General features: G+C 49.5%; 2 protein-coding genes across 2 annotated transcripts; one reads left to right on the forward strand and one right to left on the reverse strand.

The window, feature by feature from the left end:
• PRDX6 (peroxiredoxin 6) lies at positions 1,069 to 8,440 on the reverse strand. The gene is made up of 5 exons (XM_021404765.1): positions 8,262 to 8,440; positions 7,779 to 7,935; positions 3,505 to 3,651; positions 2,762 to 2,908; positions 1,069 to 1,767 (listed from the first exon to the last, which is right to left on the reverse strand). The coding sequence occupies exons 1-5, from the start codon at positions 8,351 to 8,353 to the stop codon at positions 1,636 to 1,638; spliced, it is 675 nt and encodes a 224-aa protein (XP_021260440.1). The 5' UTR covers positions 8,354 to 8,440; the 3' UTR covers positions 1,069 to 1,635.
• TADA1 (transcriptional adaptor 1) lies at positions 8,481 to 24,231 on the forward strand. The gene is made up of 8 exons (XM_021404758.1): positions 8,481 to 8,616; positions 8,694 to 8,785; positions 10,064 to 10,129; positions 17,384 to 17,481; positions 20,261 to 20,470; positions 21,441 to 21,592; positions 22,731 to 22,893; positions 23,790 to 24,231. The coding sequence occupies exons 1-8, from the start codon at positions 8,543 to 8,545 to the stop codon at positions 23,940 to 23,942; spliced, it is 1,008 nt and encodes a 335-aa protein (XP_021260433.1). The 5' UTR covers positions 8,481 to 8,542; the 3' UTR covers positions 23,943 to 24,231.

A 26,121-nucleotide genomic window follows, 5' to 3' on the forward strand; every position in this document is an offset into this window, starting at 1 on the left:
TCAGTACAAATAATAAATGGGGATAGTGAATAATTTTATAATAAAGGTTCACCTAAAAGTTCCACAGTCAAGAGTGGGGGAAAAGGAGCGATTGAAACATTTGGAAAAAAAAAACAATAGTCGCGGAATAGTTCCTGACAGCAATTTAGTATTAACAAAAAGAGGAGTTCTTGGCCTGAAAGACAGCCACATCTGGGGAAGGATCTCTTCAGTGGGTTGGCTTGGCCTGCACTGGGTGCTGGGAAGAGCTGGGGGCTTGGAGCAGTGTTGTGGGACATCCACGCTGCATCCCTGGCGGCAGGAGAGCCACTGCAGTGGCTGTGTCCCTGCAGGATGTGGGAGGGTGTCCCATTGCATCGCACAGGGTTGTGGCAATGCACTGCCAGTCCTTGCTCTGCAGGATATTTGTGCCCTGTGCCAGCCAGCTTCCTTGGTAGCTGCTGGTTCCAAGTGTTGCTGACTGCACTGGGCACTGAGAGATGCCAATGGGCAGGCAGCCTGTGTGCTATTCAGTGAGTGGGTTTCTTTCCTAGCATTATATTGAACATTGTTCATCGCTTGACAAGTTTGGGCCTGCATGAAGCGTCGGTCCCCTGGGCAGCAGGGATGTGTGGAGGAGCAGAGGAACATGCCTGGAAAGCAAATCACAAACCTTCTGACTTCACAGTCCCAAGGATTTAGAGGTAAGTGCCTGGCTGAAATGAGAAATCCCTGAGGTTTTGGTGTGGGAGTGCAGGGAGTTTACAAGGATTGTACTGTGTCCTAGGGAGCATGGTAGCTACCTCTAAGTCCGGTCTGACGTTCCCCAAGCAGATGTCTCTGTTCCCCCACTGAGGATCCCTGGCAAAGCAGGGACAGCGTTGCTGCCCTGGTACCTGCTGCCTTTATCCAAAGTGCTTTCCAGACTGCTTTATGTGGCAGCCTGTGCACTGCCACCAGCCAGGAGTGTAGGTGCACGCCCCAGCTGCGTGACCACAGCCAGCGAAGTCAAGCAGTCAGGGTGCTATGGATGAAGAACCAACGCTATGTGGGTGAACGCCGGCAGAGGCAGATAAGGGACACCACATGTAGTACTGAAGACCAGTTTATTTGCTCTATTCCCTCTTCCACAAAAGCTGAAAACAATCAGTCAACTTTCACCAAGAGAAAGCAGTAAGAAGTGAGAGATTTTGCTCCAGCTCCTCCCCTACAAAGGGGAACAAATGAAGGTGTTAATGAGTTAGTGACCACTGCTCCTAAAGGCATGAAGCAGTTTGGAGCTACCTCATGGGAGACGTGGGCCCAGCAGGACAGCCCTTGTGACCTATCTGCTGACACCTCCCTTCTCACTTTGCTGCCAGGAAAAGCTGGTGCCAAACAGGAGAAACGCCCACAGTGTGAGCCCTGGAGCTCCCACCTGTCTGCTAACCTCTTCCTTGTTGGGCTGATTCAAGGCAAGAAAACACTCAGGGTTTTAGTTTGAGAGAGTGTGGGGAACAAAAGGGATGTGGAGGATTGGCTTAGTATTGGGATGCACTGTCAGTGAGAGCTGCAATATGACGCTGCTGATCACACAGGGCTGGGGAGGCAGGATCCAGGCACAGGCAGGCTCCCAGGAAGGACCGGCCGCTCAGCAGCATGGATGGGCAGAGCTGCTCACTCGGGCTGTGGGGTGTAACGCAGGTACTTCTTGCCTGATGGGAGATCCTTTGTGAAGACTCCTTTGGGGAAAAGCTTCTTGGCTTCTTCATCAGGTAAAGTGGGCACAACCATGACGCTGTCACCACACTACAGAGCAAATGGGAACTGTGAGAGCAGCAGGGATGCTGGCAGGCTGGGCAGCACGGGATCTCTGCTCTGCAGCGGGGCGCACACTTTGCTCCTCCATCCCAAAGCCCAGGGGCCCCTTGCGTGTAGTGCTGGTCCCCTGTGGTGAGCCAGCTGTGCTTCCCTGGATGGTGCAGGGGGGTGAGCTTATCCCAAACCATGGCTGGAGGCTAGGGTCTTCAGAGGCGAGGCTGCATCCACGCTCTCCTTACTGTACTTGTGGAAGTATTCCTAGATCTTAGAGCTGTGCTACTCTGGGACACGTGTCTCAGCAGGATTGTTCCCCCTGGCTCCAGACAGGCAGGCTTGTTTGGTGATAGCCACCAAAGCCAGCAGTATAGATCCAAGAGCTGAGTCGCTCTGGGGGTCCAAGGGAAATGCTGGCTAGCTCCAGCAGGCAGGCTGCACTCGTTATTCTTGCTTCAGCTTGGTTGCCTAAACTATTCTTGGGAATTTGAAATAATGCTGCTGCACAGGAATGGCAGCGACTAGGGAACTTCATCTGGTAGTTTTCCACAGGGCTAGGATATGGTGAGGACTGTGCCCATTTCAGCTATTCCTTGCTCAAAGGGAGCACAGCAGCAAGCCATCCAGGGAGGGGTGCTCACACCAGCTGTTTTTCTGGCTCTGAGTGGACCTTGGCCTGGCAGCTGACACCAGCAATGCTCTTCCTTATCTTGCCCTTCAAGGGCAAGACCCACCTTGGCCCAGAGCTCACATTCTGATAGCCAGAAGGGCCAGGACCTATATCTGCAGGTACCTAGAACTGAAAGGAGGGAAGGGAGATCCCTGTGTATTGTCACACAGCAACGCCCTTGCAGCTTATGTTAACATCCAATTAATATCACAGGACCGCAGCAGCTCCCCCCACCCCTGGGTCACTCCCATGGGAAGCAGGTAGATGTTTCAATGCACCTTCACCTCCCCTGCACACAAGCTCTGCTCCCCTTCTCACCTTCCAGTCCACAGGGGTAGCAACCTTCTTGTATGCTGTCAGCTGCAGGGAGTCCACCACTCTCAGGATCTCATCAAAATTTCTCCCAGTGGTGGCTGGGTACAGGATGGAGAGTTTCAGCTTCTTATCAGGGCCAAATATGAACACCTGAGCACAGGGAGACAGGGTCACATTTCAGGGGACCATCAGGGGCCAGGCAGAAGGTGTCTGTCCCACTGCCCTGCCGGATCTGCTCAGCCCTCCCAGTCCTCCTGGTCATGGGAGGTGCCCTGCTTGATTGCAGGCGCTTGGAACAGCAGAGATGCCATGGTGGGTAACTCCTAGAGCAAAAACTGATTCCCAGACACATGGAACACAGCGTTTGCTCTAGGAACTCCTGTTTCTACTGCTATCTTGCTACTTGAAGTTTCCTCGTCCCGGCCTGTGTCCTTCTAACACAAGCACAGGAGGGGAGAGGAAAAGCCCAGCAGATCAAGGACTTAATGTTCCCTCTCTTTTTGGACAGGCACAAGGATGAGCTGGTGCCAGCAGCAAGATGGAGCTGATGCCAGCAGGCCAGGGCTGTGCCAGCCTCTTCTTGCTCCACTACTCATGGATCTAGCTCAGGCAAGTCAACCTAGCTCCCAAGATGGTCATATGCGTGCAGGTAAGCTGCTCCCCCCAGGGACACAGGGCAGGGTGGCAGGTGATGCCTGCTGCTGAGCAGCCTGCCAGGCAACAGTGCTCTAAGGCCAGGAGCTCACCACACGGGCAGTCAGGGGCATGCCGTCCTTGTCCCGCTCATCTGGGTCCAGCATGCCCAGCTTGACGGCGAGCTCTCGGTTCTTATCAGCAATGATGGGGAAGGGGAGCTTCTCCACAGGTTGATCTCCATTATATGCATTGATGTCCTGCAGAAACAAAATCATTGGTGTGCTCATGCTTCCCGTCACATGCACCACCATGCATCAAAGGTGGTCTGACCTGGGTCTGCCAGGCAGGCAGACCTCGTGTGTCCACAGCAGGCACCTGCGGAGGGGCCACACAAACATGCCTCCACTGGTGACCCAGGGGATTTTTCCACCTTTCTCTGAGAATGGATGCATCCCTCTTCCAACCTGGTTTCAGTTCAGCGATTCCAGCACTCTTGACAGATGTGCTAGAGTTACACCTGAACTGAACTGTGCCTTTAAGGAACAGTTCTTCTAGCTGCAAAGCTATCAGCAACTCTAGAGCTAACAAAGCTCATGTGCTGAACATGTGACAAATTTTGAGTGAAGAATCAGCTCCATTCAGCAAGCCACTCCTAGCTTACTTAACAGTTCCTGAGAACAGAGTGTAATCTGTGTGCGTGTGCTGGGACACCGCGTTTTTCTTTCTGAACCATGCCTGGGGATGGAGGAAGTAAATCATCACCTGCCTACACTCTCCCTTGCGACCAGCTTATGAGATTGCGCTCTGTGCCAGTGGTAACTTGATCGAAATACAGTTTCTGTGTGAAGCTCATCATCTCCGAATTTGATCTGGATTTGGCCAAAACATTCAGTTATCTTTGTACAAGTGCTGAGCCATGGGAGGACTGGAAAAAGCCCGCTCAAGGCAGCACAAGCAGAGCAGCAGCCAACATGAAAGCAAATTTAATCCAAGGTTTCTGCCCCAGAATAGAGCCGCCTGTTTCTTCTGTCCTCTTTATATTACAGGGGAACAAACCGGGCTCCAGCAATTACAGCAGCCTCCTACGCACCAAAGAGGAACGATATCAGCTGTGTATGTACAAATTTCAGTTTTCTCTGTGCTTTAAACAAGGGGAACAGGCTGGGTCCTGCTCAGGTGGAATGTGGGGAGGGCAGAGTTGGAAACAAAGCCCTGAGCACTGCCTGCTCTGTGTGCTGAAGGCAGTGAGAGCAGACAGGCCCCGTGCTGGCCCTCAGCACCCCCTATGCTGCAGGAGGTGCAGTAAGGGGCTGCCCCAGCTGCTCAGGATGCTGGCAGCAGTCAAGTGGTGCGCATGTGGCAGGATGTTTCATTTGCAGTATTTCTCTCTGGTTGCTTTCTCCCCAGGCCTTAGTGAGTCAGCAGTGAACTGCACAAAGGGACTGTTCACCTCTGGTGGACTGTGTGCAGGCCTGCTTTGGGAAGGAACTGGATCCATTTTCCTGCAGAGCTGCCTTGTCAAAGCAGAGCAGGGAAGGAAAGCCAAGCCAAGAGACCAGCCCATCTCTGCACATCCCATGGAGCTGCAGGAGGCTGTCAAGGAAAGCCAGACCATGACAAACATGCACGTTCTCTCCAGAGTAGAGGCTGGCATATGAAGATTGCTGAAAAGCAATATCCAAATCCTATGGCCTGTAACTCATTCCAAAATGCATGTAATTTCATGACGCAGGAAATCTCTGTACAAACAGCGTCATACACTCCACCCTATTTTGCAATAGGACGTGTAAGACTTACTTCCCTGTAAACTTTCCAGAGTCTAAGCTGAAAGCAGACATCACTAGAGTGATTTATTCACCTAACTCATCAGCGATCTAAGAGAATGCTGAAACCTCCTCTGACATGCTCAGCACAACCACTGGGTTCTCGGGTGATGACCATCTCTCTGCGTGCCACAGACCTGCTGCTGTGGGGGGGCAGATGCCATGGTTAGTCTCGCTCAAGGGACTCATCCATTCAGCCAGGCCTTGGAGAAGCAGCACACAGACCTGAGGGACAGCAGAGCAGGATCAATCCCTGGCTGAGGTACAGCCTTGTTATGAGACCTGAAGCAAGCCCCTGGGTCTGCGGGAAGGGTGACTAAGAAGAGCAGTGACATCTTTGGCTGGGAAAGCAGTGTTGGGTAAAGTGGCACAACAACTATGCCTACTCTCTGGTTTACAGCACTGCTCTTTGCTGCCAGTTGAGCTGACCAGCCTAGTTTATCAACTTCCCAGGCCCTATCTGCCCACTAAAATTTGGCAGCAAAGGAAGCAGAGGCTTCTTTCTTGTTTCATGCAAAATTCAGCCTTCCCTCCTGCTCATTTGCTTCCCCATGGGGAGTACTCCAGATGAAAGAAGCTTCATCCACAGAGAAAGTACAGGAAAGTAGAGGAATGTTGCATGAAGAGGTCTAACTGCCCAAGTTTTTCCTCATTCCTGGTATTCCTCTCTAAGATCTAGTGAAAGAAACTGCAGTTTCTAGATCTTAGCCTGGCATTTAATGCAGACCACCTTTGCTCAGAGGCACCTGTCACCAAAGGATGGCATCTCTGTTCAAGCTCCATGGGTGGGCAGAACCTCTGGGGCACCTCATCAGATCTGAACAGCTGCCTTCCTAGTTAGTTAAGCTCTTTTTGTCACAGCCTGACACATCTCATTCTCGTGCATAAGAGCCCCAGTTGCTCTGCAATGAAGAAAACCTGCTCAAATCTTCATTCAGGCAGCTTTGCTCTCCCTCTGCACCTTTTCTTGTTCCCTTGTCTGTGAGATGAGCAATTTCAAACACATGAAAGACTCTGCTGTGGATTCATCCTCCCTAATTTGATCTTTTGCTCTGGAGGACTTCGAAGTTTTTCTTTTGACAGGTGCTGAGCAGACATTTCCAAACCACCGTCTCTGAGGCCTCTCCCAGCCGGGCAGCATGCTCGCTGCAGCTTGGACTGTTGCCCTCAGGCTTTTCCAAGTTCTGCATCTCATCAGCATCGTGAGGCTGTTTTGCAACTTCTCTGCAACTTCTTTTACCTGAGGTTATGCTAAGTAATTCTGTAGCATTGGCAAAGCCAACTCATTGTTCATCTTTTTCCCAGATCATCTCAGTACGGTGAACACCATGCATCCCTACAGACCCTCTAGGGAGCTCACTGCTTCCCTTCCTTGACACAATTTAGTGTTTCCTCCTGTCACCCTACACAATACATCCCTTTCAGAGCTGATTTCCTTGAAAAGCTTCCTGGAAAGTCAAGGGCTTTATAATAGTCAGCATCATCTGTACAGTTCTTTAAAGGGTTCTAACAAACCAGGAGATGAGACTTCCTTATAAAACACAACCCAAACTTTCTGCTCCACTTAACGGAATGCTAACTGCTAGTTTGACGGTGGTTTCAGCCAGTTTGAGCAGTGCAAAGACCTCAGTTACTGGTGTCGGATTTGGATGCTGTTCTTCCCAGGCCCTTCCGAGGTTTGGTGGGACGTCAGCCATGCACCACTCAGGTACAAAGGTCAATTTAAGCAACAAGGCAATTAGGCAATTTCTAAAGCCATTCAGACGTGAAGTAACGTTTGAATGTGGAAATTTCTCACCTTTATTACTTCTTATTTGCATACGTGTCTGACTCCTGGAAAACGTGACAGAACATTCCCAATTTTATGAGTAAAGAACAAGGCAGATAACTCACTCAGGTATTCCTGTACTCTGGCCACTAAGTCTCTACTCATTTGATACCCCTAATATGTGGAGTCATGCTACCTGGCAGCACACCATTGTTGACACTGGCTTTGAAGTTTTCCATTAGCAGCTTTTCTGTTCCTTAAGCAAGCTATTTCTTTGCCACCCTTCTTCTACTTCCCTATGATCGTTTCATATTTAGCGTGCTTTTATTTGTAGTTTTATGTTCAACGTGTCACTGCTTGTTCTTTGTGTACTTTCCCCTGCCTGGACATGAGTGATGTGGTGGCCCAGTGATGTGATTGATGCCCTGTCTGTGGAGACTTTCAAGGCGAGGCTGGATCAAGCCCTGGGCAACCTGTTCGAGCTGTGGTGTCCCTGTTCATTGCAGGAGAGTTGGATCAGATGGCCCTCAGAGGTCCCTTCCAACTCCAAGGATTCTAGGAGCTGCACGCTTTCAAGACTGCCTGTTTGCTTAGAATCACAGAACCACTGAGGTTGGAAAAGACCACGAAGACCATGTATTCCAACCGTCAATGCCAACATCTTTCCTCTCCTGTTTTACCACAGACCCTGAGCTTTTGGCACCGCCACAGAGTTACGGCTCTCGGTTCTCCCATGCGTGAACTTTTCCTTTGGCCTTCAGAGCACAGCAGCAGTGCCACCGCGCGCTCATACCTTGCTCCAGGCGAGGTGGTCCGGGACGCTGTCAATGGAGAGGGCGATCATCTTCACGTTGCGCTTGCTGAACTCGGGCGCCAGCTTGGCCGCCCGGCCCAGCTCCGTGGTGCAGACGGGGGTGAAGTCCCGCGGGTGGGAGAAGAGGATGCCCCATCTGAAAGAGGAGAGCAGGCGATGGCGCGAGGCCATGGCTATCGGTTCCGAAGCCTGAAGCTCACCGTTTCACTTCAGCTGAGAGCGGCCCGCTCCCCCACCCGTCCCGCTTTGGGATGCGAACCGAGCAGGCTCGGGGCGGCCCGGCGCCCTCTGCCTCCAGGAGCCGGGGCTCGCCGCGGAGGTCCGTGCCACAGGGGCCGACCTCCGGGCCGAGCGCCGCCGCAGCCGCTCAGGAAGCCCGGGCCGCCCCTCCCGCAACGCCCCGCTCGGAGCCCCCCGCTCGGACACCGGCACCCCGGCCTCCCCGTGCACCCCGCTGCTCACGAGTCGCCCAGGAAGTCGTGGAAGCGGATGCGGCCCTGCGTGGTGTCGGCCTCGAAGTTGGGCGCCTCGTCTCCCAGCAGGAGGCCCGGCATGGCGAGGAGCAGCGCACCGCTCAGCGAACGGCTCAGAACCCGCTCGGCTCCGTTCGGCTCCGCTCGGCTCGGGGGGGGGGGGGCGTGGCCTCTGCGCATGCGCGCGGCCGCCACCGCCCCTCCCCTGACGTAACGGAGCGCGGCGCTTTACGGCATTTCGCGGCCTCCGTGCCCCTCTGCTCCGCGGCGATGGCGACGTACGTGAGCGAGCTGGAGGCGGCCAAGAAGAGCCTGAGCGAGGCGCTGGGCGAGAACGTGAAGCAGTGAGCGTCCCTCAGCGCGGCCCCGCGGCTCGGCCTCGCCCGCGGCGCCGCCATAGCACCGCCCCTCTCTCCCGCAGGTACTGGGCCAACCTGAAGCTCTGGTTCAAGCAGAAGATCAGCAAGGAGGAGTTCGACCTGGAGGCGCGGCGGCTGCTCACGCAGGACAACGGTAACGGAGCGGCTGCGAGGGGCTCTGCCCTCCCCGCTGGGCCCTGCTCCCGCCGCGGGGCCTCGTGTGGGCGGCCCGCCTCGCGCCGGTGGACGCGGCTCCTGCAGCCTCCCCTCAGTGCGGGCAGCGGCGGGGCTGGGCGGGGGGAGCGGGGCACGGGAGGGAGGGGCTGCCCCGACGCTCTCACCGGTGGCAGCCGTCGGCATGGCCTGGCCTGAACTGAGCTGGCGTTTGTTGTGCGCTTTGGAGCCCCGATATTCTCAGCTACCGTGGAACGCTCTTGATAGCTTGTTGATCCTGGTTTGGGAAGTTCCACGTGCTGCCTTTTCGGAGGCCGGGTGACACCCCTGTGTTGCGTCAACCCGTCTGTGCCCTCACAGGGTTGTAGAACTATTTGAGATGGAGGGGACCCTTAAAGGCCATCTGGTCCAACCCCCTGCAGCAAACAGGGACGCCCACAGCTCCATCAGGTGCTCAGAGCCCATCCAGCCTGACCTTGGCTGCCTGCAGGGATGGGCAGCCTGTGCCAGTGCCTGACCGCCCTTCATGGAGAAAACTTCTTCCTTATATCTAATCCAAATCTCTCCTCTTTCAGTCTGAAATCATTTCTCCTTGTCCTGTCACTTCAGACCCTGCTAAAGAGTCTGTCTCCTTCCTCTTCCTTCTTGCAGCCCCCCTGTAGATACTGACAGGCTGCTCTCAGGCTTCCCCAGAGCCGCCTTCTCTCCATGCTGAACAGCCCCAGCTCTTAGCCCCTCCTCACAGGGAGGTGTTTCAACCCTTGAGTCATTTCTGTGGCCCTCCTCTGGCCATGTTCCAATAGGTCCATGTCTCTCCAGTACTGAGGACTCCACAAACTCTCCCTGTTCCTTTATTTTAACATTTTTTTTAAAGCAACCCCAAAGCCCTGCTGCCAGAAGTTGCATGAGAGGGAGGCCATCCAGGCCTTCCTGTTACTGGCTGATTGCACCAGACTTGCCATGCAGTGTGCTCTAGGGCTGGATTTGTGCATGGCACACTGAGAAGCAATCCAGCTTGCACCTGTGCTATGTTGTATGTATGATACCTGTGGTATTCTTTCTAGTAGCAGGTTCTGGGTTAATTGAAGAGGACAAAAAAAAGAAAAGCCTCATAAAAAAAAAAACTTTATTTGGAAAGTAGTGACTTTGTAGTGAAATGAACGGGGAAAACATGGCTGTGAAGAGACACACAGACCTACTTTGAGCGGGTGCCTGTGACCAGCAATGCATTCCTAATGAGCCTTCTGTCTTCGTGCAGTCCACTCACACAATGACTTCCTCCTGGCCATCCTTACTCGATGCCAGATCTTGGTTTCTGCACCAGGTGAGTCCCAGGTTTCATTAAAGGTGATTAGTAAACCTTTGGCACATGTGTTTGGGTTTTGTACATGGCTGTTCTCTTTGCTGAGCCTTTTGCCCCCAGGCAGAAAGATAGACAAGTAGTTATCCAGATGATCTCAGTGAGACATTTTTATGAGAAAAACAAAACAAAAAAGCTGTGCTTGTTGTATTAGAGGCTGAAGTGCTGGGTTGCTGTTTGTGGTAGGTAAGTTTGATTTCTAGGCTGGGTGTCTGTTGGGCCATGAGTGCTGAAAAGTGAAGTTAATGGGAGATGCTGCATTGTCTTTGATCTGCTCTGCTTGCTGTTTCCTTTATGTTCTGAGCTGGGTGGTACCCTCTTTGTTCCCCTCTCTCTTGGGGATAACATCTTGGGGAGCTGGGTTTTCCTGAATGACCTTGAAATTAAGTATGTATCTGATAGAAGAGTGCTTACTGACTGCTTCCAGCCAACTCTTAATTGAGCTGTGGTCAATTAGTCCAACCTTCTACCCCTATGATGTTAAACCTTTTTAACTTTGTAAGCATTCTGAATGGCTTTTGTCAGGCTGTCAAGCTGTTTTCTGCTTGGTCTTCAAAATAACTTGTCAACCTAGAGATCTGATAGGAAGGATGATTGAGTTGCAATTTAAGGTATGAAACTGCTGTGTGGTAAAGGAAAGAAGATTGTTGCAGTTGTGGTGAGCTAAGGTCTGAGAGAGCGGTTCTTCCTCTGGGAAGTACCTGAAGTAGCTGGGTCTGAGCTAGCGAGGGGAAGAGAGAGGGCTGGAGGGGAGAATGCTGTCTCTATTCAGTGTCAGGAAAATTTCAGCTTTATGTAAGGGTGGAGCAGTGTTTGCTCTGTCTGGCACTTGGTTGGCTTTTTCCCGAGTGCTGGCCTGGTGGGAGTGTGGGTCATAACCCAAGGTCTTTGTTTTGGGTGGCAGCAGTGGCACTGCTGTGTGACTGGAAGTGGGGTTATTCGTTCCTGTGTGCACCACTGTGTTCATCTGTATGGAGTTCCACTTGTTACTTTATCCAGTCAGATAGCTGTGCAGCATTTCTGCAGCCGTTTGGGCAGAATTCATCTTTACTGCCTTGAATAGCTTGGACTTGTCAGTCTGAAAAAAGCCATTACCTTTTCCGAGAGCTATCTAGGAATGGATTGTGTCACACTGCTTTGTGCTGGAGCTGGCGCTCCACAGGTGCCTTCCATGTGCTCGTTGTTTCCCACTTTAACCTCTTAATTTCAAGTACTTGAAGGGAATCTTCAAGTGGAGCTTATGCTCTTTCAGAACCCTTGAAGAACCTGTTTCTGTGAATCAGTGAGGGCATGTAACTGAGTGGTAGCTGACCACATACCTCAGCATGTGATGGCCAGTGTTTCCAGGCAGGCTCATCCTGCAGATCTGCACGAGCCAGCTTGAAAAAACTCAGTTTGATCCCACATATTCTTAAAGGAATGGCTTTGTGCTCTGCAGGTAATGGTGCATGCTGGTAGTCCCTTGGAGTTTTGTGGGTTTTTGTTTTTTTTCAGCTTGGATCAGTGCAGCTTGTTCTGGGGACCTGGAGATAACCTGCATGGTGATGCCTGTGTCTCACCCTCTGACTGGCAGATCTGTTGCACAAGCATTGTTTGCCTGTCTGCTGCGTGTGGTGCAGTGGCTTGTATGTCCAGACCCACGGAGGTGTAGTACAAATGGAATACTCGATGTTATGCTTAGATCTACTTTTGTTCCCTGAGATGCCAACCTGACACCTGCTGGTTTTTGTCTGTATGAGAATGGGAGGCTAACAGGGTCTTACCTCCACACTGCTTTGAGTAGAAAGTGTTCTTTGAATGATTTATGGAAACAAATACTTGAAACAAGTGTACTTGAGGCACTTGGCATATCACAAATGCTGATGCGTGTACTTTCCACTTTCATGTAAGTGGGAGGAGAGGGAAATAAACATCTTTAAACTGCCATCTTGTATTTTAAAAAGTAAGTTGTATGGTAAGTGTTATAATTACACTGGATTGTGGCATTTGGAATAGGGAACCTTGCAGAGGGTATTTCAAAGGAGAGACTAACAGCTGAAGGGAGCAAACAACCCATCTGTTCCAAATGTTCTTTCTGATTAGTGGTTCCACCTGGGCTTACAGGTGCACAATGGGTGAATGTAACCATGGGATTAATACTTAGAACTTGCACCTGCTCACTCTACTGGTCATGCAGGCTTCAGATCCCAGTTGAGGACATTTGGGACCTGGTGGGGTGGGAGGAAGGTTCGCACTACTCGGATGGTGAGAGTGACCAGGATCTTTGATTCCTGCTCAGCCTACACTGAGGTCACAGCAGGACCCTGAGGAACCCTGAGTCTGATGTAAGTGGTGCGAGGGACTGTTTTCTTTACTGTTCTCTGCCAGCATTTTCACAAGTGCTTTTATGTGTGTATTTTTTTCCTTCCCTTGGGGGAAATCCCATTTAAAGCTTTTCCCAGCCTTGCGTGGACTTGCTTGCTGAGCCTTCTTGTTGGTTGATGGTTGAACACAGGCAATCAAGTTAGTGAGATTCCTTAAGTTAATGCGTAGCTCACTTGAACTGTTACCTTGTTTCTTAGCCAAATATTAACTAGGAAAAACTTAAATGATTGCAAGCACTTGAGTTAGTGATATAAGGATTTATTTTAATAGTCATCTTGAACCAACAAAGAGATGGTTCAGAGAATTAGAACTCTTGCTGGGACAGCAGGAATGTTTTATTATGTTGGGGTTTCCCCCAGGCTCTGCTTGAAGGGTTGCCACTTGTGCAGGGTGGGCTCGCGTTGCTCGTGTTCCACTTCTCTCCAGAGAGCTGAAAAGGGAGGAGAAGGAAGAGAACAGGAATGTGAGGTGTGACCAGAGGAGGGGTCATCAGAATGTAGTTAACTCAACCCCTGTCCCTGCAGGAAGATCTTGAACAGACAAAACCCAGAAAACCACACCCTGACAATCAAAGGAGGGTGGGAAAAGGGGAACGGATGTTTTCCATGCCTGGCTGCTCGGCCCTATTGTGGCCTTGTGTCTCTGTCCTCTCCTCCTGTGCTGTGCTGCTGCAGTACATTGGGAGTTCCTGACTTCTGCTGCCCTCTCTGTCTGACGCTGTCACTGCAGAGACCTGGCAGCTCGTAAGGAAAACGTGGCTGACTGTTGCTTATCTTTGAAGGCACATCAGCAGCAGGTGCTGCAGCTTGCTGACATTGATTCTCCTGCTATCAAGATTAAATAAAAGATGCAAACATATCTGAAACTTGATGCCCAAGCCAACCTAGCTTTGATGTTTGTGGCCAGGAAGGCATATGCTGCTTTTCTTAGAATACTGGAGGGAAATTTTGCTTTCTTCATTTAGCGCTAGTTAGACTTGTTAATATAGAAACCTAGAAAAGGAGCCAAAATAATTTTGCCCTAGGCTCTTGATAATGGGGGATAGGAAACAGTATTTTGCCTTTTTGTTTTTCTGAGCTAAGTTTTTAAGTGCATGGGCTGTGATTAAGTTGCGTCTTTGGGGCCTGTGTGTGAGTAGGGAAGGCTGTAGAGTGGGGAATGGTTGCAGCACAGTGTCTGTCCTTAGCACACCCAGCACTCCCCTCCTGTGGATGGGCTCTGACCTGCTTACAGATCTCCTACAAAGACAGGCTGAGGGAGATGGGCTTGTTTGGCCCCCAGGTCATGGATGGGCCCTGGGCAGCCTGAGCTCGGGGGCAGCTGGCCCGCAGCAGGGCTGGGGCTGGGGGATCTTTGAGGTCCATTCCAACCCAACTGTTCTACAGTTCTAAGAGGAGGAGGGGGAAAAAGTGACTTGTCTGTGAAGAGAAAGCAAAGCATCTTGTGAGAGCAGAAGCATTATCTCTGGATCCTAAAATGTAAGCTGTGAGATTTTGATGAAAGGAGAGAGTGGTCCTTGACATGATTGCCCGTGGTGTTTTCATAGAATCCTAGAATGGCCTGGGTTGAGAAGGACCTCAAAGATCATTGAGTTTCAACCCCCTGGTGAGTGCAGGGTTGCCAACCGCTAGACCAGTCTGCCCAGAGCCATGTCCAGCCTGGCCTTGAATGCCTCCAGGGATGGGGGCATCCACAGCCTCCTTGGGCAACCTGTTCCAGTGTGTCACCACCCTCTGAGTGAAAAACTTCCTCCTAATATCTAACCTAAAACTCCTCATTTCAGTTTAAAACCATTCCCCCATGTTCTATCACTATCCACTCTCATAAACAGTTGTTCCCCCTCCTGTTTATACACTCCCTTCAAGTACTGGAAGGCCACAATGAAGTCTTCCTGGAGCCTTCTCTTCTCCAAGCTAAACAAGCCCAGTTCCTTCAACCTCTCTTCATAGGAGAGGTGTTCCATCCCTCTGATCATCTTGGTGGCCCTCCTCTGGACTTGTTCCAAGAGCTCTGTGTTTTTCTTGTGCTGGGGCCCCTATGCCTGGACGCAGTACTCCAGATGGGGCCTCCCAAGAGCCGAGTAGAGGGGGACAATCCCCTTCCTCTCCCTACTGGCCACTCCTCTTTTAATGCAGCCCAGAACACAGTTGGCCTTCCGGGCTGCCAGCACGCACTGCTGGCTCATGTCCAGCTTCTTGTCCACCAGGACCCCCAAGTCCTTCTCTGCAGGGCTGCTCTCAAGGAGATCTTCCCCCAGTCTGTATAAATACCTGGGATTGCCCTGGTCAACGTGCAGCACCTTGCATTTGGCCTTGCTGAACCTCATTAGGTTCACATGTGCCTACTTGTCCAGCCTGTCCAGGTCCCTCTGGATGGCTTCCCTTCCTTCCAGTGTATCGACTGCACCGCTCAGCTTTGTGTCATCTGCAAACTTGCTGAGGGTACACTCGATTCCATCATCTATGTCATTGATAAAGACATTGAAGAGCGCCGGTCCCAGGACTGAGCCTTGGGGGACACCACTTGTGACTGGCCTCCACCCTGACATAGAACCATTTATCACAACCCTTTGGCTGCGACCAGCCAACCAGTTCTTAACCCACCGAACAGTCCATCCTTCAAATCCATACCTCTCCAATTTAGAGAGAAGGATGTGGTGAGGGACCCTGTCAAAGGCTTTGGAGAAGTCCAGGTAGATGACATCTGTCACCCTTCTCCCATCCACGGATGCCGTCACTCCATCATAGAAGGCCACCAGCTTGGTCAGGCAAGATCTGCCCTTGGGGAAGCCATGCTGGCTGTCTCAGATCACCTCTTTGTCACGTATGTGCCTTGACATGTCTTCTAGAAGGATCTGCTCCGTGATCTTCCCAGGCACAGAGGTGAGGCTCACTGGCCTGTAGTTCTCCAAGCCATCCTTTCTCCCTTTCTTAAAAATGGGAGTAATGTTTCCCTTTCTCCAGTCACCAGGGGCTTCACTGGACAGCCATGAATTTTCAAATATGATGGAGGGCGGCTCGGCAACCACATTCCCACCCTCCCCCTTGATAGGTTCTCTACTGCGATGCTGCCGTAATGAATAGTGACACCAGCTTTGATTTCTGGAGAGGCTCTCTTTATTACTTTTTAGTTACCTACAGTTGATGGTTGGATTTTCACAAGTTTTGTTGTGGAGTGTTGGTTTTCAGCTCACTAATAGGAAGTAGGTAAACTTTAAGGGGGACGGTATGCTGTCTCTGTGTTTTTAGGTTGCTTCTAACCTCATCTATACAGCTGACCATTCATGAGCTTCATCTGAATTCCGTTTGAGCCTGATCCTTAAAGTCCTGTTTTAGAAACTTTTCACAGCAGAGAACGCTGTACTCTTGCTCCAGTGACGAGCATGTGAAGCTGCACATAGCCAAGGAATTTAGTCTGCCACATTTTCCATAAGCAGGCCTATAGTTTGATTCTATGTATGAGTTCCTGATAACAGCTAATTAACTGTGGTCACAAGAGCCCACAGTAAATGTGCAGGCTGGTGTGAGGCTGGGAGAGAATGAGACCTGGCTGAGTTTGCTGCGCTCAGCAAGTGTGCCTGCAGTTGGCCAACTGTGGGTGGTGAGCTGTGGGATGGGTGCTGTGCCTTCTTGTCTGCTTGGTGAGGGAATGGCATGTGATGTCCTTGGTGTGGGTATGGACAGGGAGCGCCTGAGGCCTCGCGGTGCTGCTGTCAGCACTACCTGGCAGTAGCCCTCTGTGTCGGAGCAGAGTGGTCTGAGCTCCTGGAGCTGGGCAGGGGCTCTGCCACAGGGCTTGCTGTGCTCACAGCTTGAGAGGAAGAGCTGCTGTTCTCCATGCGGAGCCGAGAGAGGGTGCTGCTGACTGAATGCATAGGCTGCTTCTGTAGCCACAAGAGGGCTGTCCAGGCTTTTGGTTGTAGGAGGCGCTACTTGTTCTGTCAGTGAGCGTGTAGACATCCAGTGCAAGGTTGTCTTAAGCTGCAGTGTAGCCAAAGGAATAGCGTGCAGATCCTGTAAACCTGTCCGTGGGAACCCAGCAAGGCTGTCCTTGCCAAGAGCTGTGTGATTGCTGGGATGTGGTTTGACCTGCTGCGGCTTTTCCCCTCAAACAGCATATGGTGGCTTTCTGGGCCAAACTTATGTTATGTATTAGTGCTCTTTGCTCTTTTATTCAGCTGCTTGCCATCACCCTTCCGCACAGGTGTCGTCCTGTTCCTGGACCCACCAGTCTTTGCAGCCTCTCCTTTCCCCTTCAGTGTAATATGAACAGTCAGCCTTTGCACTTAACAAGAGTCCAAGACAAAGCTTGCTAGAGCTAATGGGAAGCTGTAAAGGCAGGTGGAGAGACCAAATGGCTCTGTCCTGCTGGTTAGCATCTGTATGAGCTGCTCCACGGAGATGTGCTGTCTTCCTGGTGGAATAGGTGGCTTGTTCCTTCTTTGTGGCTTTTCTGGGAGGCTTCTACCACTGGTTTTTGTTGTGTGCAGGTCATGAGTGCATCAGCTGGCAAGAGGCCAATGAAGGGGAAGGCTGCTGAAAGCATTATTCCTGAAGAACTCCTCCCCTTGGGCCATGAGTGTTGGGTTTGGGTTATGGTACAGCCAGGGGGTTAGGGTTTGTGAGGTGAAGCCCAGAGCTACAGTGTGAGTGGGTCTGAAAAGGGGCTGCCAAAGGAGAGGTGGGTAGCCTAAAGAAACCCAGCACAAGAAGTGCTTCCTCTGGCTCATGGCTCTCGGTCTGGAATTGGGGCTTAACCGGGGGCTGAACACGAAGGGCTTTTCTGTGTGCACAGTGTCATCCTGGCCCTAAGTCAGTGCAGCCTGTAAAACTTTTTCTCTTTTGCAATTTACAGAAGGTGCTGGATCTCTGCCGTGGCCAGGTGGCTCTGCAACCAAACCTGGAAAACCCAAAGGGAAGAAAAAGATTTCGTCAGTGCGACAGAAGTTTGATGTAAGTGCCCACAGCCAAATGGTCTTGGGTTGCTGAAATTCTGTGGGGGTGAACTAATCTGCACAGCGTACTCTTCTTGTTACCGCCAAGAATGGTGGAGCCTTGTCACATGTGGTGATGTGTGTCATGGGAGCTGGGAATTAGCTGCTGCTTGTATTTCCCGAACTAACAGAGTAGCTCTGTGGTCACTGCAGTAACTTAAATACTTCTTTCATATGCTTGTTCATCTTTCACATTCTCTGTAATATCTTCTTCGCTTCATACATCTATTAAATTCTTGGAGGAAAAAAGTTCATATTTATTCTCAAGCAGAATTCCTTCATTGTATGCTCCTGCCCACAGGACTCCTTGCACTCTGAATCGTTAGAAGAAAGGCGTTCCTTAGGCAGAATGTTTTTAGAGGGTGTAATTGCAAAGTATTTTTGGTTCTGAAACAAGGATCTTGCCTTCTGTAGGTGATGGAAATGCACAAGATCTAGTTTGCTTTGCAGCAAAGACTCTTGTCTATTGACTTGACGTGGTCACGTATCTGTTCTGGAGTTTTCTGTGCTGCCAGATCAGTGTGCAGGGGGCCTGGTCTGAAGGAGGACTAGGATGGGGCACTGTGTCTTGTGTGTGGGATTTAATAGGCCGGTTGGAACCAAATTAAGTTTGCTGAAAGGGAGAGTGTCTCTGAGGTGGCTTTGTCAAGTGTCTGACCACATGCCGATCCAGTTCATCTCTCTGATAAGACAGAAAACTAACCAAGCAAAAAACCCCAAACCAACCAAATAAAAACTCCCAGGTTTTTCTTGCTGACTTATTCGGTTGGATCAGCATCCCTTGTGGTTGGATGGATGCCAGAGTCAGTGCAAAGGATGACAAGAAAACCATGTGGCTGCGTACAGGGGGAAAGGTGGGCACATGAGGCCTCTCGCCGCTGTGAGAAGTTAGCCGAAGTGCAGTATCACACCTCTAGGTGCAACATTTGGGCTTTATATGTGTGCATTAGAGACCAGTGTTTCAAAGGGCTGCGAGTCCAGCTGAAGGCTCGTTGTATTTAGAAGCTGCAAAAATATTTGTGCATTTTTCACAGCTATGGCCTGAGTAGAGATAGCAATCCATGTTATCTTTTGGTTTCTAACTTCGCCGTGGCTTTTCAGTAGCAAGTGGAGGAGAGTCCACTTGTGCAAGCTGTGGTATAATGGAAGTCCTGGAATTTGTTTTGCTTGAACACCCCTACCTTACACCACATTTTTAGTGAGCGTTTATGCAAGTATACAAGTGTTACTGGAATGTCTTGCAGCAAACATTACATGAAGTGTATGCTCCAGTAGTGTGAACTTAAGAGTAAGCACCTTGATGTTCCTCATGTTTCAGAGTAACTGTGGGAATGACCGCAGATCAAGTCCAGTTGGTTTCTGGTTTCCCAAAACACATTCCTCTTAGAATTGCTTACACTTGGAGGGTTTTTTTTTTTGTTTCCCCTTCCACACATGAAGCTTTCCTGTAATGAAAGCTTAAGTCCTCCAAATTACTGTGAGAGAGCCCTGCTTTCACATTGCTAGTGGGTGGATTGGTTTTTCACTCTGAGTTAAATGCCACACTGTCCTTTGAATAAAGAAGGCCCCTTTTCCTCTCCTGAAACCAAGATGTGAGAAATCCACTTTGCTGTATATTCATTGTTTATATGTCAAGCGTGCTCTTGTCATGATGCCTCATAAAAGCCTCGTGGCAATGTTTATTCCAGGGCCACTGGTTTATGTCCTGGAATGCTGAGGGGCAGCAGTTCTAAGAGTGCTTGGTGAGCCAGCACTGTGGTATTCCCTTGTGGCTTGGGGACAGGCCAAGCACGTGTCTGGGCCCAGAGATCATTCCTCTCTACCTTTTTCCTCCTCTGCTTGAGGATTGAGAGTTCCAAGGAGCCACTGCAAGCGTGGCAGGGGAATTGTGTGGGAGCACGTAGATTGGGAAGTGTGCTTCCTTTGGGTACGAATTCAAGTTCTGTGATATTTTGTCCCTAAATAACTGACTCAGTTCTGAAATAATCTTATCAGCTATAATCTTCTCAGAAATCGATTGCACAGTTACCCAGCTCTGCCTAGGGTATTAGAAGTGCATGGGGAGGTTAGAGTACAAAATCTGGAACTGAAATTTGGTAAAGCTGTTGTATTTAAATCCTTATTCTTTTAAGATGTGTAAGAATCACTTAATCACACAAGCTTAGGATCACTGTGATGATTCTTGGTAGGAAACTGTACGGTTAATAGACAATAGGGTGTATTTTTAGCTAATATCAAAGGGCTTCTGCACAAGAAATGACTAAGTAGATGAGAACTCTGCAGCATAGAAGGAAGTGACTGAAAAATGTGAAAGTCCGGTAAAGTCATCACTGGCCTATGCAATGTGAACAGAGGTAAGAGGGACAGTGACTGACCACACTGGAGACTCGCAGGAAAATAGAATGAGTCAAGTACGTGGGCAGTACAGAGTGAATGTAGAATTTCTTGCTGCAGAATGTGGCGGATACCTGAGGTATCGGTAGCGCAGGGTGCTGCAAAGTAAGCTCATGGGCAGTTAAGTGGAAGGACACCAACCCTAGCTCAGAAATTTCTTCATGCCCAAATCACTGAGAGTTTAGATGAGTATTCTGGGGGCAGGTGGGAGCACCGCTCCCTTTGTCCTGCTGCCACGTGTTCTGAATGTGCTTCATGTGCTTCAATTGGAGATGTTTCACTAGGTGAACTGAAGTCTGACCAAGTAAGCATCTTCTTACACTCTGATATTGTGTTGATCACAGCACCGCTTCCAGCCTCAGAATCCATTGTCTGGAGCTCAGCAGTTTGTGGCAAAAGATCCTCAGGAGGATGACGATTTGAAGCTGTGTTCCCATACCATGATGCTTCCTACGCGTGGCCAGCTAGAAGGAAGGATGATTGTAACTGCGTATGAGCATGGGCTGGACAACGTCACAGAGGATGCGGTGACAGCCGTGGTTTATGCTGTGGAGGTGAGACTGGGCTGCGCAGCGCTGGTGTTCCCGTTACGCCAGCAACAGAAGTCTCTGTGTGCAGTGTGGGCCGCATCCCTCGCTGCGGAGGGGTCGTGCTGCTATGATTGCCCAGCTGCCTCGGGAGGAGTAAGATTGGAATCGGAGGGCTTCTGGGTTTGTGCCATCGGAGATGGTAATGTATTGGATTTGTGCTTGTGAGGGTTAATTATGAAGTGCTTGCTTATGGAGAGCTCTAGGTACACCTGAGTAGCTAGTTTGGAAAATGCTGTTCCCGACACTTAAAAGCAGTGACAGAATGGCACCTTTTGAAGGAGTTTGATTTTAAAATAAATCCATTACACGTGAAGGTATCTGGCGTGGAAGTAGCAGAATCAGGCAGTACTTGAGTGAACCGTCTGCTGGAGCTCTTGGCTGTCTGTGGTGGTCTCTTACATCATTCAGTCAGGCCCACATGGTGCAGCTGTTACACAGCTCTCTGTGGATAGTTTCCCCAAGTTGTGGTGTAGATGCCAACCACAATTCCATGTCTGGGAGTGAGGTCGAACTAGAAAGCAGTTCCAGATACCTCAACAGTCTGCAAGAATGTGTGGCTTTTCACTGTAGTGAACGCTCTAGCCAGTATTTCAGTATGAGCACAACATTTAGAGCATACTATAAAATCTCAACTCTTGAAAGGAATTGGGCTGGGAATTTCCTAGCATTTCAGAAACCTCTTTGTGACATTTGAAGTAGCGCATCACAAATTAGCTTGCGAACTGCACTTTAAAATGCAGTGCCATGTTCCTTTTATCCAGCTTGTATCAGGTGGTTAAGTGAAAACATTGCTGCCTGCCCACGTGCTGTCTTTAAGTCCTTGTGGTCATGGCAGTACTAGTTCTGTCTCGTCACTTGGTGACGTACTTCTCTAAGCTGTAGTTTGGTAGGACGAATCAATCGGCATGCTTAACAAGAATGTTTTTCATTCCAGAACCACCTTAAGGACATTCTGACATCTGTAATATCCAGACGAAAAGCCTATCGGCTGAGAGATGGCCACTTCAAATATGCCTTTGGGAGCAACGTTAACCCTCAGCCGTATCTGAAGAACAGTGTTGTTGCTTATAACAATTTAATTGAGTGGTAAGGAGCTTTCAGCACACTGTTAGTTTCAAATGTAATTTGCTAGTCCTGATGTTACTCTATTGTTCAGTTTTAATTCTCACTTGGTGGGATCTGTTAACAATGGTGTTCAGCTTTCACGCACTGTGAAAGCAGCAGGGCAGAGTGCTGCGTGCTGAACAGGGAGGAAGGATGTGGGGATTTCTCAGCAGCAGAGTTCAGGACAATGTTAAGTCTTTCTTCCTTGCTATCTTATCAGTTTACCAAGGTGACCCCTGGCCCTCTGAATGTTGTTATTGCTTGGAGCAAGTGACACAGGAGTTCTTCTGGTCTCAGGGAAGTGGACCCTGGGCGGAAGAGCAGTGTTGTTGCTTATAACAATTTAAGTGAGTGGTAAGAAGGTTTCAGCAGACTGTTAATTTCAAATGTAATTTGCTAGTCCTGAAGTTACTCAGTTCAGTTTTTCTTCTGACTTAGTGGAATCTGTTAACAGTGGTGTTCAGCTTTCACACACTATGAAAACAGCAGGGAGCTTTGTTTGGGCACTGCTGTTGTGCCATAAGACTGAGGTGCTGGTGAAGACCTTTGAGATGCTGCAGTCTGTCATTTGCATCTAAATGTATTAATGGTTCCTCTGCAGGCCTTTCCACTTGCAGAGCTTCAAGTTCATCTGGTTTTGTAGAGTCTGTGTCAAACAGCGTATGCTCTGCGTCAGGCAGCGTGTGTATTTGGTGAGGCAGTTGTTTGTCCGTGACAGAGCTTCTAGTGTTTGACAGGAGGTCGTGGGTGTTTTAAGATTTGGTTATAGCACCACAAATGGAATCCATTCCAAACAACTCTGCCTAACGGTGTCTTTCAATTGAATGTTGTGGGTGCCTTAATTTTTTAGGCTGTGTGGAAACTGTTGGTCGTGAATACAAAGGTTAGCAAATCACAATCAGCTAGAAAACAGGTCTGAGGCATGCTGAAGCTCAGTTTGCATTGTTTTTATTAAACTGAAATTTTATAGAGATTTTAATTATAGCTAATAGATTTTCGTATACGCAAAGGCTAAATTAACAAATACAGAAAAGCAAACCCTGGGGCTGAGCCCCTGCTGTTACTTCCAAAGCAAGTGCTGCTTTCTTGACTGAAAGGTTTTACTGCTTGCTGTCTGCAGCCCTCCAACCTGTGTGACACCTTCTGCTGGTCAGAATCTTGCCCCCCAGCCCCCACCTGATGATGCGGAGCAGCAGGCAGCGCTACTGCTAGCGTGCTCTGGAGATACCCTGCCAGCATCCCTCCCTCCGGTGAACATGTATGACCTTTTTGAGGCATTACAGGTAAGCTCTTCACATCACACTGTCGTGACCCAGAGCAGTGCTGTCCTGAGTGCCACCTATGACTCTTGGATTTGGTTTATGTGCATGGAGAGGGGTTTGATTTCATCCTCACACAGTCTGTTTCCTTCTTTCCTTCATAGTTATTTGGCTTTGTCTAGCTCCTGCTATTAGGGAACAGGTAACACAGTCAACTCTAATGGTCTAATGCCTGTTCTGTCCCCCTTGATCATAGAGTTGATGAGGAAATCCCTGTCTCTACATAAGAAAGTTTTCTCTTCTGACAGCAGTGCAGCGGAGTGACCTGCCTGGCATGTCCCTTCTTCCTTTTTGTTCCACACGGATGCTTACAGGAATACTGGATCGTGGCGTGCAGGCTCTTGCAGTGGGTTACCTGTGGCTGCCTCCTCCCTGGGGAGGTGTCTGAGTGGTGTGGGTGAATTTTCCTCCGGAGATTCTTGTCTGTGGGTCCCTCTCTGGCAGTGCTGGGGCCCAGCAGGCTAATTTGAATGCCTAAAGCTAGCGGTGAGAAATTCCACCCCCTCTTCTCCCACCTTGTTCTTTACTGCTGTGAACAGTTCTTGAGCTTTTTATCTCAAGGCAGTGAAGGCAGAATCTTAAGAATTGTAGTCGAGCATTTGTGCTGTGTGTTTGGTCAAACAGAATTGTGTCCTGGATGTTTTTGGAGCAAATGATTTCCTTACCCTGCTACTCCATCGCAAAGTGGTGTAACAGACTGTTCTGTGCTGGCAGGTTACAGCTCTCCTTGTGTGTGACAGCCTGTGTTCCTGCTCTGCCAGGCTGGCTCTGATCATCTTGCAGCGCAGACAGGTTCTTCCATGGGCAGCATCGGGAAATGAGTATGAAAGCATGAAACTTTCTTTCTAACTCACCTCTAGGTACACAAGGAAGTTATTCCTGCACACACTGTCTATGCCCTAAACATTGAGAGGATTGTCATGAAGCTCTGGCATCCAAACCACGAGGAGCTACAGCAGGATAAGATCCACCGCCAGCGCCTGGCAGCAAAGGAGGGCCTTCTACTCTGCTAGAGCCACTTTGGGCCTCCGATGGCTGCCGTGCTGTTCCTTGGACTTGATGCTGGGATGCTTTTTGAAATCCTGTGTCTGTTTCAAGGAAGACATACGTTAGGAATCAGCTTTTCCTATGGAAATACTACTGAGGTAATGTAAGTGGTACACTTTCTCTGCTTCCCAAGAGTCATGTGCCATGGAGTGCTTGCAGCAATCCCACTGAATTGGAAAGGAGGAATGAGATTTGTTTGCAAAGACTGCTTTTTTAAGAAAAATAAATGTGAGGATGTGGAGAGTTGGTTTTAAATAGTGTATGTGTGTCTATTTGTGAACATATGATAACTGTCTCCTTGCCATCCCCTCTGAGGTAGTTTCCCTTCTGAGTTCAGCCTGCATGAGCCTTGTCCAACTCCTTTTGCAGTTGGTGGGGTCCTTTCCAGGAAACAGACTGGGCTGTTAGGATGTGAGGATGAACGGTTGTGTAAACTGACACATACTTGGGAACTTCTGATTAGAAGATGAGAAAACAAGATAAAAAGGGAACATCTTTTTCTAGCCTGCCTTCTGAACTATTCTGCATCGTAGAATATGAAAAATGAGCACTGGTTGTCATAGGGATCTCTCACCAGTTACCAAATAAGCAGTAAAATCAGAGTTCTGGGTAGCGTTTTCCTGTCAGCCTAGTCCTTGTCTAATCCCTGTCCTGAGGTAGATGTGTTCAAACATTCCAGGAGTTGTCTGGAGTTAGGGCAAGAAGCAGCCTCTGTGCCTGTCAGTACAGCTAAGGATTCAGGCATCCCAGCTTCACCATCCCTGAGATGGGACAGCAAATTCACTTTTAATTTTGCAGGGAGCCATTCAGGTCAGGCTGTATAAAGGATTGGACTCCACCTGTGGTGTTTCAGGTGCATTACTGTCTCTGTGTCATCTCTGTGCTCTTCAGGTGCCAAAGAGAACAGGCTTATGAAGACATACTAAGCATTCACGTTAGAAGTTAATTCACTGTGTTTTTAACCACAGCTGTACATGTACCTGCTGAAAGATGACTTGGGTCTTTGTTCCTGTTGTGCCATCCAGATAGTGGAACTGGAACAGCTTCCTCTGGGAGAAAATGGAAGAGGAAGCTTATGGCTTCTCTTCATTCTGCTTTTTGTCTGGAAAGTATTTGAAAGGGAGAGCTGTAGACTTTTCCATTTCCCATGTAGTTTCCTTTGCTATTGCACCCCTGAGAACCAAGGAGAGGGTGTGTCCCTGATGGTTTTTCTTGGTTACCTGTCTGTAACTTCATTTCGTGAACCGTGTGACCGTGTTTGTGTTGGGCCAGAGTTGCAGCAAGGAGCTGTGCAGATGGTTCTCCTACATCCTTGTGAGGGATGTGCACTGGAGTTAGGCACAGCAAGAGGCAGTGTCTGTACAGATATCAGCAGCTCCCATCCTGAGAAGATTCAGGATTATGGAGAAGCTGGGAAAGGCAACGGCAGAGAACTCCAGTAGGGCCTGGCAGAATGAGAGCAGCTCTACATTGGTAGGTTGTATTTATTGAGGTAGGGCAGTGTGGGGTTAAGCAAGAGGGTAGTGGGAGGGAGGAGAATGAAGACTTGTTTTGGTCCCCTACTCTCAACTGCTATTTTTATTTATTTGAGGGCTCGCTCTGAACTGCTCGGTGTGCTTATCTTAAAAGTTTACCCCAGTGACTTTTTACATTATAGATCTTAAAAACAACACTGAACCTTTATAGCTGTATAGGGTGATCTCCAGCTACCCAAAGTATGGACTCTGGAGCATGGGAGGGGGATTTCCCAGATCATTGTTGTTTCTGGTGTAAAATGAAAGCATTGAGTTTGTTTGCTAGAAACTTTGTGGCAGCTCTGAGGATTTCAGGTCTGAAGGGAGCACGTAGCCTCTGAGAGCATCACAAGTGAGTTCTGAAACACAATATGAGACACAGTGCAAGAACTGCTGCTCTCTTTTGTTTGTATGTGCTAGAAGGAAGGCCCTGCAGACAGAGCCTCTTGTACTGAAGAGCCGAGTCATCAATTCCACACTAAAGAAAGCAGGTTAACTGGGACACCTGCTACACAAAAAAAACTTGAATAAGGAAATTCTGTTAGCCCTATTTCATAGGTGCCCCAAGACCCATGTCCCTCTGGGTAGGCTGAGCTTGGCCTAAACTTCCTGATGGATGTTTTCTAAAGAC

Source organism: Numida meleagris, chromosome 7 (assembly GCF_002078875.1).
Source record: "Numida meleagris isolate 19003 breed g44 Domestic line chromosome 7, NumMel1.0, whole genome shotgun sequence".
NCBI lineage: Eukaryota > Metazoa > Chordata > Aves > Galliformes > Numididae > Numida > Numida meleagris.